Source organism: Salarias fasciatus, chromosome 4 (assembly GCF_902148845.1).
Source record: "Salarias fasciatus chromosome 4, fSalaFa1.1, whole genome shotgun sequence".
Classification (NCBI taxonomy): Eukaryota; Metazoa; Chordata; class Actinopteri; order Blenniiformes; family Blenniidae; genus Salarias; species Salarias fasciatus.
Window position 1 is genome coordinate 16,329,729 of NC_043748.1, and position 16,486 is coordinate 16,346,214.

A 16,486-nucleotide genomic window follows, 5' to 3' on the forward strand; every position below is an offset into this window, starting at 1 on the left:
GACCATTCAGGGACAGAATATGCAGCCTGAAGACTCAGGAGTTTACTACTGTGTGCGTCTCCCCACAGTGACACAAAGCACCAACAGACCTGCACAAAAACAGGACAACACATAAATAACAGTCAGATTCATTGACATGTAAGTCAGAATAAATAAAGGCAACCACAGTGATTTATTTAAAATGGTAAATATTTCGATGCACAAATTCAAGAATATTATGTCAAGCTTTAATATGCATTTTTCCCTCAGAAGTCTGCACGGTTTTATCTCTCTCTGTGATGAAATAAAAGTAAATGTTTTCCAATCCAAAAAAAAGTCCATCACTGATCCTCTTCTGTCTGTTTGAGGTTGTTCTCTGTTCAGATCAGACATGGACAAGTGGTGGCTCACTGGTCAAATGCAGCAACATCCACAAACTTTGTTGGTAAAGAAAACATTGATTTCACAGATATTTGAAACAATCATCTTAAACAAGAGGACTTTTTTTTTAATCACATGAGAATGAAGAGCAGACTTCTCTGTGGTGTATTATTTGTTGTCACTGTTCATGGTGAGACAATAACTTGATCTTCTTCCAGGAGTTTCAAGTTCGATCCAGCTACAACAATCTTCTCCAGAGGTGAAACAACCTGGAGAGACAGTGAAGATGTTGGGTATCTTTTCTGGTGATAGCATGACGGACTCTTACATTTTAATAGATCCAACAGAAGCCATGAAAGTGAGAAATGTAGCTTTTGACAAAGACGTGTGCACACTCACACATGACAGAACAGTTTTCAAAAAGCACAGATGATCAACTATGAAAATAGATTAAAATAATATTTGTGTTAATATTGTATATAAAAAACTCGGGAACACTTTACTTGAAGCACCCGGTATAACACATTATAAGTAGTTATAAACACGCATAAATGATTGTAATGCTTTATAACCCACTATACAGCATAGGATTAGGGTCAGGGTTAGGTCCTGGCATTGTGATCATTTGAGTGTTTATAACTATAGCTGCACGTACTATAATGGCATGATGCTTTATAAATGTATTACTAAAAACTACTTAAAATGTATTATACAGGGGGGCTTCAAGTAAAGTGTTACCAAAAACTCTATACAGTACATGAACCTGATGTAAAACATTTGCTTTTCTTTATCTGAAAGTGTATTATTCTCCTGAGAGAATAGCGGTCAGCAGAGGTCACTGAAAATACTGAAAGGAAAAAAAGGACAACTTGACTGTTTACTTTAGCTACCAAACTTGTGTTGACCCAGGAAAACTTCCATCTGAAACACATTGATCAGAAAGGATCAATCACCATGAATGGAGATTTCACAGCAAATGTTTCTAATAATATAACAAAGAATTGATCATATGAGAAGCGTCTATACAGCTTTCTTGTTCTCTGTTAATTGCCTTCACTGATTTGGGTAAACATATCAAAGTTCTCAATGATTTGCAACATCTTTTACTGACACTTTTAACAATGATTTGAAAAAAAAAAACAACAAAAAAAAAACAAAAAACAAATTCACATAACATGCAGGGGTGTCAAACATGCAGCCTGTGGTCCAGAACCAGCTCACCAGAAGACTCACTCTGACCTGTTACTTTTCCATGAGGAGGAGTCAATGCAAAACACATCTTCCACCTCTACTTACTGGCTGCTCAGAGAATGACAGACAGCAGTAAACAGGCAGTTTAACACGATGGCCTCCAGCAGCTTCAGACTACTGCTTTTAACTCTCTGCTGGGCAGGTGAAGCATTTCACAAACCTTATGTTGGTTTTCTATTTCGATATATTGTTCCTGACAGCAAGAGAAACTGTGTGTTTTGTATTGACAGGAGCTCGTAGTCAGACTCTGACTGAGTCTGATCCTGTGGTCAAAAAGCCAGGAGAGTCCCACACATTGACCTGTACAGGCTCTGGAATCACACTGAGTAGCAACTGGATGGCCTGGATCAGACAGGCTCCTGGGAAAGGACTGGAGTGGATTGCCATGCACACCAGCGGCAGTAGCAAATATTACTCTGAGTCAGTCCGGGGCCGCTTCACCATCTCCAGAGACGACAGCAGAAATCAGCTGCTTCTGCAGATGAACAGTCTAAAAATGGAAGATTCTGCTGTTTATTACTGTGCCAGAGACACAGTGTGTGAGCTTAGTGTTACAGCTGTACAAAATCCCACAGTAGTCTGTTCTCAGGTTTTCGAGACTGTTTTTTAAAGGCTATTTTTTACTTCAGACTCTTTTTTTTTCTTCAAAATACTTTCCAAATGTGTCTCAAAATGAATTCAGACAGCTTAAAACATTGTATCTTGGTACTGGGCTAATACTTCTCACAAAAGCAAACATGCTCACGGATAAATGACTCTTTCCTAATGTGATTGGAAATGGAGTTAAACTGAAATAAATTGTTTGTCAAAAAAAATCCTTTTTTGATTGAACACCTGACTGAAAGAAAAATGTGTTAATCAATCACAATCAAAACTAAAATTTTACACACTTACGGACACACAAACATGCATATTTGTTGGTATGTAATGTACGGTGGACTGTGTCACATTTAGGGTGGGGTGGTACATGGAGGAGGACCCATGATGGCAGGCACTGACGGAGTAGACTGAATAACTCATATTCATATAGTCCATTCAGAAAAAAACAAGATCCACGAAATTCAATAAGTACACAAAAACAAAAAAGGTCCACCATGGACTGATGCATTCAATCAGGCGTGTCCAAAGTCGGTCCTGGAGGGCCGCAGTCCTGCATGTTTTCCATGTCTCCCTGCTTCAACACACCTGAATCTCATGATGATTCATGGCCAAGTCCAGCAGAAAGCCAGATAACGAGCCTCATTGCAATCAGCTGTGTTGAAGCAGGGAGAACATGGAAAACATGCAGGACTGCGGCCCTCCAGGACCGACTTTGGACACCCCTGCATTAAATCCAGGACTCTGAGTTGCTTCAGCAGAGGAGCTGGAACACGAACCGAAGCGGGACACAGACATCAAACAGAAGACAAGCAAACATAGCATGAAGACAAGACAATCAACAACCTGAACACAGGCAGAGATCCCCTCATCAGCCCAGAGCACCAGGTGAAGGCAATGACTAATCAGGCTCAGGTGAACGACATCAGGACAGGGAACAGCAATCAGACATGAGTAGGGGAAGCCTCGTCATATTACTCCCAGTCAGTTCAGGGAAGGTTCGTCGTTTCAACTCACCTTACACGATTTGTTTTGTCGAAAAAACTTTTCTTCTGGTTTTTATGTGTTTTTAATGTTCAGCACTTTGTGTTATTTTTATAAATATGAAAAGTGCTATATCAAATAAAATTTGATTGATTGATTGATTGAAAAACATTTAAAGTTGCTTTCTCAGGCTGGTTTGCTGAACATGGTCTGCAGCTCGTCTCCAGTCCGTCACCCACAACTGTTTGCATCAAGACGGCTCGGAAAATCACCTCATCAAATGCCGACAATGGATTATGTGATTGTAACAACTGGAAGATTTTGGTGGACAGAGGGGACAGACATGGGAAGTGCAGGGGACATGTCCCCAGCCTACCCCGGGTCTGTTATGACCATGTTTATTCAATACTTCAAATCTACATTAACTTCACTACACAAATTCCAGTCTTGAAAATGTAAACGAGGCCAGTTCTTTCAAATTGCAGTGTCATCAGAGTATTAGTATGTAGTGATAGGTGTGGGGCTTGTACAGTCACAGAGCATGTAGAGAAAGGGACTGAGGACACAGCCCTGTGGGGCGCCAGTGTTGGTAATGGTGGTGTCAGATATGGCAGTTCCTATCCTCACAGCCTGTGGTCTGTTGCTCAAAAAACTATGGATCAAGTGGATGACTTGAGATGTTTAACTGCTGTAATTTGTGTATCATCAGGTGGCGTTGTATGGTGTTAAAGGCTGAACTTAAATCCACAAAAAGAACTGCTGCAAGGTTGCCAGGTGTTTCCAGATGTTGAAGGAGGGGGTGGAGGAGACATGCCACAGCATCCTCCGTACCACGCTTGGCCTTATACGCAAACTGATGCTTTCTATTGAGTTAAACTGGTTTCATGTCATAACAGATCTGGCAGCCTCCTCCAGTGGACGGCAGAGGCAGTGCAGGCGGGGTGCTGCGGTGATTCCGGACTGGAGACGGAAAGCAGCCAGAACGGTTGTTCTGTTGTACATGATTTTTCTGCAGGCCATACAAATCGCTGACTTTCAGAAGGAAGACAGGCTCTCCGCCATGCTTGATGTGCGTGCTCAGAATAACAGTTGGTGTCGTGCGCTACAGAAGCCTCACACGGACAAAAGTGCGGCAAACGAGGAAAGTTGGCTTGAATGAGGGAGCGACCGTGTGCTCACTGCATCTAGATCGAGTCGGGGTGTTGTTTTATTTTAAATATACATTCACATTGAAGTTCTGGCATTTTTTGGAGCCCTGCCACAATATGGGTCAGCCCCACCTTAGCCCCACCAGAAAAAATACTCTGGCGCCGCCACTGTCTCCCACTGAGGCATGCAACTCTGTCAGCCAGTGGAAAGATGACTCCACTGAGTTGGAAATCCTGCTTTAACCACCATCTCGTGGTAAAAATATGCATTTTCCAAGACAAGGCTGTGAAATGTGATGACTCCACTCAGCACAGCACGGCTTCAGCTTTTCCAACAGAGGTCAGTGCAGCGATGCTGTTCTGTTATGCAAGCTCTGTGCAGGAGATGACTTTCATTTCTGCCATGAGGATTTGCATGGTCATAAACTCAGGATGAGTCAAGTGAGTAAAACTGTCACATTTACAAGGAATACAAATGTAAAAAATAAAGAATTAGTGTCAATTAGCACTGATGCAAAGAAAAATTTCCAGACAAACTAATATAAACAAAAGAGTGGACTTTGTTAACAGAGAGCAACAAAGCATCTGTTGAATGTATACTTCTTTCAAGGGTTTTCATAAAATACAAAATCACAATGGGTTGTGTTATTGCTCATGTCTCTTCTTGTTTCAAGGTTCGTCAGTCAATACAGTTAATTTAAAAGAAGACAGAAAGGAATAAAGAAAATCATGTTAAAATACAGCAATGATTTGAAGAATCAACACTTCAGAACTAAAACTAAACCTCTCAGAACTACAAATTATATTCATAAATATGAATGATGATTTTGAGAATTGCTAGTCACGACTTTTTATTTTTATTTTCATTCAAAAGATAACACAAAAAGTATACAAACAAGAAAATAATAAAATACAAGAATGAATGAAAAAGGAGCAGAAAGAAGAATAACTTGTAATGTCTGCCCCTTCTTTCATCATATCATATTTTCCCAATATTTACAAACACCATCATGTTCTTTCACCTGATTTTACACTAGTTACACATTGCTATTACTTTTTTTTCTATCTACCTCTCCTTTGTCCGGTCTCTTATATTCCGTCAAACATTTCAATCATAATCTGTCTTTAAAATGCCAAGACCAATTCCATTCTGCCAGAAGAAAATTATGCAATGCTGGACACATATCTCATGTGTCCAACATTGCATCATTTCTCAGTAATGTAGTTTTTACATTTCTTTTAAATGCTGTGATTGTTTGCATTCCTCTTACTTCTTTCTGAAGTGCACTCCACAGATTGGTTCCCTTAACCCTCACAGTACGTTCCATTATTTTTGTTCTGAATCTGGGTTTTTTTTTTAAATGTCAGTCCCTTTTAGATTATAACAGCTTTCTCTTTTTTCGAATCTTTCTTGAATTTTTCCAGGTAACATGTTCCTATTAGCTTTATATAATATCTGAAGTTTTTTATAGTCAACTATATCATCAAATTTCAATGAACTAGAATTTGGCACTCAGAGAGCGCAGACTTCAGCCACAGGTCAAATCAGTCACCAACAACAATAAGAACACCATATATAATAAAACAACATTGTGATCGGGGCTGTGATCGGAGCGGAGCGCTTTTTAATTCTATTAATATAAAATTCAGCTTTGTTGTTCCATTCAAACATAATTGAAATCAGCATTCATGAGAGAGAGGGAAGAGGTTTTGGTATGAGTGTATGTCACTGTGGTTCAGCTACAGCACAGTTTTGGGACAGTTTTTTTCAGTACACCATCTTACACACCGTGACAAAAACTGTCAAACTTAAAGTCATCTCATTTTCTCGTGGTCATCAGGCTTTGAACAAGGATCCCTGTGAATGAATAATAATTACAATGATAAATATCACACAATGACTCTAAAACCAGATTTAATTTTTTTTTAATTGAGGATTTTCCTTTATTTCAGTCATTTTGACACCTCATCTAGAGTTTTTCTTTTCAGTTGAGCCTTGCTGAGGGACCCACAGCAGTGACCTGTCAGCAGTGGGAATCAAACCTGCAAACTCCTGATTACAGTCTCACTATCCTAACCTCTAATTTAGTTCATTTAATTAATAAACACATTAAATAATTTAGTTTCGTTTTTCAGCAGTTGCTCATGTTGGAGGATTTGTTAATGTACTGGATTAGATATAAATCAAATAACCACATTCACCAATAATTGTCTGGGAAGATTTTATGCATAAACTGCAGTTGTAGAAATTAAAACTTTGGACTCATGTCGATTCTGATCTCATACATCTTTTTTCTGTTCAGAAATCCCTTCCATTACCAGCTGCCAGTCAGCATTTAGCAGTCAGACAGTGGGACAGGTTTTTGTATGAGGATGACAGACAGTGTATATACAGCTCGGGTAGCCACAGTGAATCACACAGTGACAAAAACCTGTCAAGGGAAGACAGCTTGATCCTGTATGAACCGTACACAGGGGCGCCGAAAGGGGGGGGGGGGGGGGGGGGGGGGGGGGGGGGTCGGAAGGGAAGGATTCTCGGGGTCCATCATTAATAGGGGCCCAGAAAGGCTCCAGTCAGGGCTTTTCGTGGGCCCGGGACTGTGGCACTTTCTTTTCTTTTCATGGGGCCCAAACTCGCTGGCAGCACCCCTGACCGTACATACAGGAGGCAGAGTTTCCAATGATGGTATGAAGCCAGATTACACTTATGAAACCATCCAAACGTAAAACAGCTTTTTCAGATTTGCTGAAAGGCTTTAAAGGATCCTGAAAAATATGATAAACTTTGCACTGACCACTGAGCAACAGTGTTTCATAAGATGAAGTGATTTTATCTTAAAGTGATAAAGTAATTTTAAAATAATCATGAAGCCCTAAATGATTTGAAATGAAGTTATTTTACATTTAGAAAGAAAAACAAAACATCAAACTAATGTAACATATTAATCATGATGGGGACTCATGCACACTTTAACAAGAGATACAACTTCAGTGCATTCACCTTTTGCTACGTCCAGACTTTGGATGACAAACCTAAAAAAGGAAATGTTGTGTTTTCACATTTCAAAAGACAAGTTTTATTTTTTAAAACTTTAACCAGCAGTAATAAACTTATTGAATACAAAAACCTTCCACTTGCTGATGTTTAAAATAACTGTTATTTTACTGCTTCCTGCAGATTTACAATAAAACTATCATCAGATCTTTTAATATTGACAGAAGATCCGAAAACAGTGATACAGTTCCAGAGCAAACCATCTAAGAAATTCATCAAAAATTTAAGAAACAAAACAATTACTTTTTAGAAATCCGGAAATACAAATCCCCCCCCCCCAAAAAAAGAAAAAAATATGTCTGTTGTCCTTCCTGAGAGTAACAACTGATGATGATTCATTCTATCAGGCAAAGGTTTTTGTCTAAGTGTCTGTCATTGTGTATGGAGCAGCTACCACAGTGTTTAATGATCCAACAAAAACCTGCACTGATCTGAAGGCAGCGCGGCATTAAAAACTGACAATACTGAGCAAGTTTCTCTGCAGCCTGTCAAAAATAAAGAAAATTAACAAAGCATTCATCAATTCTGAGACTTTCTCACATATATACCAAGTATATTGATTTTATAAAGAGGAAACAACAAAAGCAGTGTTTGGAAATTGATTAAGTTGATTTTGGTGATAAAAGCACCACAGTTAATGACAACAAAAATCGAACATGATTAGTTTCTAAAATGTAGCTGAATAAGTCCAACACCTTTTGGTGATTTTTGTGTTGTTTTGATGAACCTTGGTGCTTCTGCACAGACAACTGTCTGAATCCAACATTAACCTCTTTATTTTTTTTCTTTTAATCCCCTCAGACTAGACAAGGCAACTATTTTTAAAGCAATACAAGATTATGCAGGACAACATGACTGCTGTTCTGAAAGGAAGAAGCAAATTAAAAACATTGTCAAATCATTTTTAAAAAGAGCTCGAGTTACAGCATCCTGCCTTTTTCTGGGAGCTTCTTCATAACATTTGGTTCTTAAAAATGAAAATCAACTTTTCCAACTTCAACTCTGGGAAAAGTGTTTGTGTCTGAAGAATATAGAGCTTTGCAGACCAGCAGCAAAATTTTAACATGTGGTCAGCTTTTTGTCATGTTTGTAAAGGCCAGTGAGACAGACCACGACAGACGCTCTCCAAACTCAACATAGAATTTTTTTTAAAGCCAAAACTTCAACTGGAGAAATATTCACCACAAGACCAGAGGTTGAACTACCATGTGGCCTGAAAACTGAAATGAATAAGGATATTTTTGAATTTACAAAATCCACAATTTTTTCCCTCAGAAAAAATAATGAAAAGGTTTATGTGGAGGTTCAGAACGACCAATCCAAACCAGCTTGTTACTGGTTTCACCTGGAAATGTGTCTGAACGCGAAAAAAAAAAAAATATGCATGAACAGTTTTTATATTAGTTATAGATACAATAGTATGGTTGAATATAAATCAATTAATGTGATCTTGTATTAATTATTTTAAACATAAAATATTCAGCAAGAAATATTCATTTTGTTCACGAACAAATGTACTTCACACCACATTTAAGATGTATTAAAGTTCATCAAATAGGACCTTTTCAGAGTGGAAAATAATGCAGCATGAAAAGGCACACCAAAGACAAAACTTTTAAAAAAGATTTAAAAAAAATTGTCAGTGTCTGCCAATAAAAACACAGCAGGAGACATTAAATAAGTCCGGACAGACTCAGTCACAGGTTTTTGTATTGGTGTGAGCCAGTGTGGCTATACTGGGAGCCACAGTGACACGAGGAAGGACAAAAACCTCTCTGCAAATGATCTGAAGCAACAAATCATATGATAAACAAAACCTCAGATAATTCCCTCATTTATGAAAGTTATATGATAGTTTTGGACACAGGAGATTAGTGAAAGCTTGTGGATTTTTTAACAAAAATATGATTTTTTTTCCCCCTTCTGTACAGTGTTGAATCAGTTTGCACAACAGTCACAACAACATAAACTGAAATGCTGATGCGAATTGTTAAAAAAAATGTAAGCACATTTTTTGCTCATGTGTCAAGTACAAGTGTTCTGGAGGGCAGTAAGAATGTTCAAATACTCAGATTTTCTCAATGACTGTCACAGGCTGGTGATGGACTCAAAATGCCAGGAGCAACAGCCATGAGACACAAAGAAACAGACACACGGACAAAACATCCCTGAGAAACACAGTCCACCCAGAGAAGAACACAGACCAACTGAAGCCCAACTTATAGAGCAGCCATCAGGTGCAGACAATCACACAATCAGGCACAGGTGAAAGACATCAGGGCAGAACAGCAATCAAACACGATGAGGGGAAGCTGAGGAGCCTGAAACCAGAAACATAACCTAACAAAAAATAGACAAGACAAACATGGACCCTGACAGACTCTGAACATGCGCATAGTTATCCTCACGTTTTTTTTTTTAGATGTTGTATGCATTTCAAATAATAGAAGAACAGAAATTCTCTGAATAAATAAACAACTGCATTGCATACACTCAAGATGGCAAAATACTGAAAACAATCTTGCATCTAAGTTTGTTGATATTTACATTCAAGCACAAAGAAATTCAAATGTTAAGATGCAACAGAAAATGCTGACCGTGCACCTTGTCAGACTGAGGTTTTTGTCAGAGTGTATGGTGTTGTGTACAGTACAGTGGGAGCTGGTATCACAGTGTTTGGTGGTATTACAAAACCTCCACAAGACTGATCTGAAGCATAGAGTTGCCTTTTATTTTCAGTTTTAGTCACAAAAGACACAATAAGCAGGAAAACTTACCATGTCTTTTTTAATGCATTGTCATTGCATAAACATTATATTTTACTTTGTAAAAAAAAGATACACGTTCACACTTACATCAGAATTATTCAATAATGTTTTAATTTTGAGGAAAAGGTTAAGAAGCAAATATATATTTACTCAGGAAAATATAAATTACCGATAAATTAACATTCCAATATTACACTCAGAAAACATCAACAGATCTTTTCAACTTATAAACGATAATATCAGTATTTAGATATATATATTAGACTTGTGGTTTTCAGTGTCCTCACTGCTTAATATTTATGGAACACAGGAAAGCATCCAAACCACAGCAGGTGCTTCCGCACCGAGCCAACAAACTGACACTTCAGACTGGAAGACCAAACTGTAACACATCTCCCAATTCAATAAGCCTCACCAGACTGAGCGACTGTGGCTGAGTGGGGGAAGGGTGTTGTCTTCCAGTTCCAAAGCTGATGTGTCAAAGTGTCCCTTTGCAAAATACTGGAGCCAAAATTGCTTCCATTGGAGGTTCAGCAACTGTTTCTGTTTTTGAATGACTGAACGTAGCAGACAGTGCTCAGAGATTTTTATTCTTCTTAAGCAGTGAAAAACAATAAAATTGAAGTAAAATTGACAATTTACCTCAGTCAGATTAAATCATTGTGGTTCAGTCAGGTCCAGGTCCTTGCCAGCTCCCTCGGCCCACTGACACCATACATAAGACCACAGGCTAAAAACCCGGCTGTTATCATTGATGGGGCAATCAGAGTTGATGAGCAGATCAGTGCAGTGGTGAAGGCAAGTTTCTTCCAGCTTCGGCTCCTCGCTAAAGTCAAGCCATATCTAAGCAGGCCTGATCTAGAAAAAGCCACCCATGCTTTTATCTCATCACGCATCGATTATTGTAATTCCTTGTGTGTTGGCATGGACAAGTCTGAACTGAACCGCCTGCAGCAAGTTCAAAATGCAGCCGCTCGCTTCCCAACCGGAACTAAGAAACAGGAGCACATAACTCCGGTGCTTTCTTCACTCCACTGGCTTGTGGGTAGGTTCAGGGTTGATTTTAAAGGTATACTGGAGGATCCTTAGAATCAATCAGAATTGTATGGTTCCAACTTATGATTGGGCAGTCGTAATGCCAATCAATGTGGGAACGCGTTTGCGTGATGACGTGTCATGTGGAGTCGCAGCCTCTGTGCGCGCGCTTGTCTCGAGCAGAACATTGTTTAGGAAGTGGCATGCAGCGGGAGCGATCATCGCAGAAGCCACAGAAGCAGCTTGTTCCCCTCGCGAACAGTTCCGAACAGGGGCGGGGTGGCCATCGGGAGGTTTCCCGAACGGCTGGTGTGTTCCGGGCCGGGGGCCACAAGCCCCCCCCCCACACGTCGTGATCAGTACTTAATCCCTTTTGTGCTTTGAATGTCCGCCGGTCCTTTTTAAATATGCTATATGCATAAAGATGACATTAACATTCAAATGCAGACTCTTCTGGGATGCATTTGCAAGGAAAAAATAATCATTGATGGTGAGATTTGTTTTTGTCAATATATTAATGCTGTGAGTGCCATCCTGACCACTTTGCAGTGATCATTTTCAGATTAAACGTCTGCTTTGATCATGTAACCAGCCAAACTCACAGGTGCCTCGAATACAGCCAGAAACCAAATGATGAAACCTACATCTGGCTTCAGCTTTCAAATTGTCATATGATTGGCAATTTTGTTTTCAACACCAAAGCTGTGTAGGATTTGGTCGAATCATTTTGAACTGAAGAAACAGATGCAGAAGAGCAGGGGAGCCACCAGGGAGTTTGGGCCCCATGAAAAGAAAAGAAAAGAAAAGATAGTGCCCTATTCACTTTGTCAGTATTACAATTTTATCAGGGGCCTTTCTGGGCCCCGAGAATCCTTCCCGTTTCCCCCCTTTTCGGCGCCCCTGCAGAAGAGGTCATTTGCCACGGTTACATGATGCTTTTTAATTCATAATTATTGAAGAATCTTCCAAACTAAAGTATTCTTCTTTTCATTTGCATAGGAATATTAATTACGAAATAAGGTTTACATGAAAAACAGGTTTATTCACCTTTATTTAATTGATTTAATTCCGATTTAGCACCTCAACTTGAAAGGGTTCTGATAGGACAGGGAGCTGAAGTGATACTGATATGTCCACTATTAATAATAATAATTCTTCATTCAGAATTAGGTGTTTACAAGGTCATTTAAAGTGGAATTAAGTTTTCTTGGGAATCAAAATTCCCATGTAAACATGGCCATTATAACCAACAACCTGCAATCCCTATGAATTCATCCACGCTGCAATATGAAGGATGTTAAGGTGACAGTAAACTGAACACAGAAAGCAGTCTCAAATTTCTCTCAAAACAATGTTGGCAGTGTGAGTTTTGTTGAACAATTACCTAGTACCTTCCATATTATGCATGTCTATGTGTAGGTACAATCACACACATGTGAGAAATGCTGTTGTAACCTGTGTGAACAAGACATTATGTGTGGCGACAAACCATGTCTTAAAATGTATGCATGTTTCTTTTCCTTTTAAAAAAAACTCAAGAGATACCTGGGCAGTTGTAACTGTGTCTGTTGTAGAGAGTTGGTGAGTCCCGAAAAGAGGAAGGAGGATCGGGAAAGGTCAAGAAAAAGGATAACATTACAAGTACCTGAGGAACCAAAAGGGCTCCCAGATGGGCCATCAGGGGACACGGCTGTTTATGACAGAATGTCGCATATAGTGAAAAAGAAAAAAAAGAGATGCAGCTGTGTTTTGAGGGTGGATCCTCAAAAACTGTTTTTAATAGCGGAGTTGAGAATTTTTTTGACATGAATCCCAACACTGGCGTAACTCTCAGGAATCCCAATGTTTTCATTTGGCTTCAGTATGAGCAGCTAGCGAGGAGGACGCTCATTCCCTCAGTTCATTCATTCATGCCTCAATGTACCCCGTACCCCAGTCCTCTTCCTAATAATAACCAGCACTCAAACAAATATAAATACTGTCAGATACCGTCATGCTGTCAAAGTTAAATCAATAATCATGAGTTAATTAAAATTCCTATTGACACCACTAATTTATTTGATGCGTGTTTTGTGACCCTCATCTTGCACTGTAGTTTGGGAAACAGAGGCATGTGATGTGATACTGCACACTCCTGTATAGTAGGTGGCGGCACCTTAAAGCTGTTTGTGATACGCCAAAACAAAAGAAGAAGAAGAAGAAGAAGCAGTGTGGAAAACTCAGGCATAATTTGTCAAATACATCATGAGTGGCAGTGAGTGGCACCTCCACAAGATGGCCGCCGCATGCATGCAGCATCTCCGTATGTAATGTCTGAGGTGACAACACATTGGATGGGGAGCAGAGAGGAATGAGGAGGCTGTGCCATTATTTTCTTTTATGAAGGTCCCAGGTAATTCTCTTCTATTCCTGACCAAAAGGACTCGCTGGTTCAGGAGTCTGTTATTGTGATGCATAAGCTCAATCAGTTTGTGTTGAAAAATGTTTGAAAAACTGAAAATTTAGTTGGTTGGACACCACATAGTCAAATTATTACTAAATGATGTTCCATTCAGGTCAAAATGTCCTTCCAGCCTATTTTTTGAGCCTGCAAAATGTTTGAGGTTATTTGGAGATGATGCTGGACAGTATTAGACATTGTTCTGGATTGTGGCAACAACAATAAACATACATTTACATAAAGCAAGCATATTTGTCCACGCCCATGTTGATGAGATTATTAAGAACTTGAAAGTTTTCCCTTTAATGTACATTTACATTTACAAAACTGTGTGATCAATTTGTGATAAATTGATAGTTAACTATGGACAATCATGCGAATAATCGCGATTAAATATTTTAAGCAGTTGACAGCCCTAATAAACACTGATAAAACTCAAACAAACAAATGCAAAAACATGCATCTAAAATATAGCACAAGTTCTTTTTTTTAACCTGCACTGTCCAGCATCAAAGCAGCAGAATGGAGGTCTGGCTGCCTCCATCTGCCCGACAGATTTGGTCTTCCAAGAGGAGCTTATAGACATAAAGCTCTAAAGATTGTATGATTTCTTACTTTATTTTATTTATTTTGAATACTGATACACGACTTTTCTGGACCTGACCTGGGGACAGAAATACAGGAAGAATGTGAAGGAAACAAATAAGGGAACAAAAAAGAGAGGAGAGAAGGAAGAGAGTGCAAAGACTCGACGATCCTTCAATTAACCGACACTCTGACGACCGGCCAGTGTGACTGCACAGAGATGTAACAAATAACATCCTACAGATTTTTGTTAGGAGGCACAACTGGGACGTGCAAGGTGCAAGGTGAGGATCCAGGTGTCAAATTACAAACCAAGGCATCAGGAGAGACCTAATACAGATAGCCATTATTCTAACACCCCACAAACCAACAAGGTGACCGAGTCCACATGCAGGATATGAAGACTGATTTAAGATCAGCGTGATCGACGGGTTCCAGGCCCGACGAAAGGGTCTATATGGACTAGCATGGACTGAAATATCTGGACACATTCACTTTTAGTTTGCCACTGCCTGCCTGATATCTTTGTTTTGCCTTGAGGTTTTTCGATGCATGCCTTCTGTATTTGTGTTTTGATGTTTGTGGGGGAAGTGTTCTGGGTTCTGATGTTTGTTGTGTGTGACCTAAAAATGTCAATAAAAATATTTATCAAAAAAAAAAAAAAATCAGCGTGATCAAGCAATGTAACTGTGTTCATACAGATGTGACCTCTGACCTCTGACCTCTGAGAAGACCAGAAGCACGCCAGAAAGGCCCTCAGTGCCCAGACAACTGGCGACAATCCCAGAGCCCAGATCCCAGCCGCCACCCCAGGCAGACGTCCATGCACCGGTCCAGAAGTGGGCAGAGGAAGGCCCCGGCCGGGACCCCTGGCAGACACGGGAGCTGGGGCCCAGCGGACTAAGACCAGAAGGCGCCGACCACGCCAGGCACAGGATGCCCAGGGCGCGCAGAGCAGAGGGTCCAGGGTCCAAGAGCCCAAGAACAGGCCCCACCCACTCAGGCAAAGAATGAACACATTCAAGAGAACCGGCCCCCACAGGCCGTGACCCGCCCCAGTCCACGTTCGAAGAAGGAACAGAAGTGATTGGAGCTTTCCTCTTCTCTTCACTTTATCTGTGCTCATAATCCACAAAGGTGTGTATGTGTGTGTGTGTGTGGTTTTAACAAACAACAAAATACAACTGAAGATGAACACATCCACAATAAACTTCGTCTGTTATTATACCCAGTCTGTATAAACAGCAGCAATGAAGTTTGTTTTCGAAGGGATTACAATCCAACATCACTCCAACTGCTTCAGTTGGTTCTCTTTCAACTTGTCAAGTCACCATTACTAATATGTCACTTCCAGTGGAGGAACCGGCAGAGTGCCTTTATTGTGAAAGTCCATATTTGCTACTTCCGATGACTAATGAGCATTCGCTCCGAACGTCGGCGATAAATGCTAGTTTAATGAGTCATACCACATTTTTAGTGTACCATTAGCACTTGGTTACCTATACTGAAGCTGCACAATGACGGTCTCGTAGCCCACCAGGGTGTCCGCCAAACCTTTTAAGTCTGGGCGCCCCGCCCGTGCTAAATTGTGCAGCAGCCGGACAACGGAGAGGAGAAAAAAAAAAAAAAAACTCTCTGACAGTGGAACACCGGCAGCGCGTCGTATACAGACATTGTGACACTTTACGGCACTTTACGGCACCAACCGCCACATCATAGATCTGTAAACAATAGACACCGTAGATATATAAATGATAGGAGCCGCATCGACCGCTATCTTGGAGCAGCCTCCCGCTCTACTGGTATGTTTAACCGTGAATGAAACAACCCACGATGTCGTGGATTTTACCACCTGCTGCTGGAGTCATGGCTGCTCCAGAGAGAGAAACTCATTCGTTGGCTGGAAACTTAGACATTTTGAATTTAAGTCAGATGACACCCAGAACTTCTCAGTACATTGTAAATCCTGCTTCCCAGTTGTGAAAACGGTCTCAACATCCAGGGACTGAACATCAAACCTGAAGAAACATCTACAGGTATGAAACACACCTGAACTCACAGTGAAGCTAAAGTGTTATTAGCCTGCTAACCTGTCAGTAACCTGCTGCTGAGAACCAAATCCTCACTACAGCAGTACAGCCACACAGCAGACTGAGTATATCATATAAATGTGTGTTAACACTGTCAGTGCGGTTCCTGATGCTGATGCTGTTCTGTGGAACAACTGGAGGAACACAGTCTGAACTGATGAAGCTGATCCTGA

The 16,486-nt window shown here is 40.2% G+C and overlaps 1 protein-coding gene and 1 long non-coding RNA gene across 2 annotated transcripts in view; one reads left to right on the forward strand and one right to left on the reverse strand.

Moving 5' to 3' along the window:
• Positions 1 to 16,486, reverse strand: part of LOC115387532 (uncharacterized) — a 17,976-nt gene continuing 1,490 nt past the window's right edge. Inside the window, exons 2-3 of the long non-coding RNA XR_003931385.1 lie at positions 7,596 to 7,598; positions 1 to 58 (exon numbers count right to left, since the gene is read on the reverse strand). This is a non-coding gene — a long non-coding RNA (uncharacterized LOC115387532). The remainder of the gene's footprint in view (positions 59 to 7,595; positions 7,599 to 16,486) is intronic.
• LOC115387529 (uncharacterized) overlaps positions 1,642 to 16,486 on the forward strand; it is a 26,630-nt gene continuing 11,785 nt past the window's right edge. Inside the window, exons 1-2 of the mRNA XM_030090270.1 lie at positions 1,642 to 1,753; positions 1,842 to 2,147. Of these exons, the coding sequence (XP_029946130.1) occupies positions 1,705 to 1,753; positions 1,842 to 2,147 (355 nt within the window). The 5' untranslated portion in view covers positions 1,642 to 1,704. The remainder of the gene's footprint in view (positions 1,754 to 1,841; positions 2,148 to 16,486) is intronic.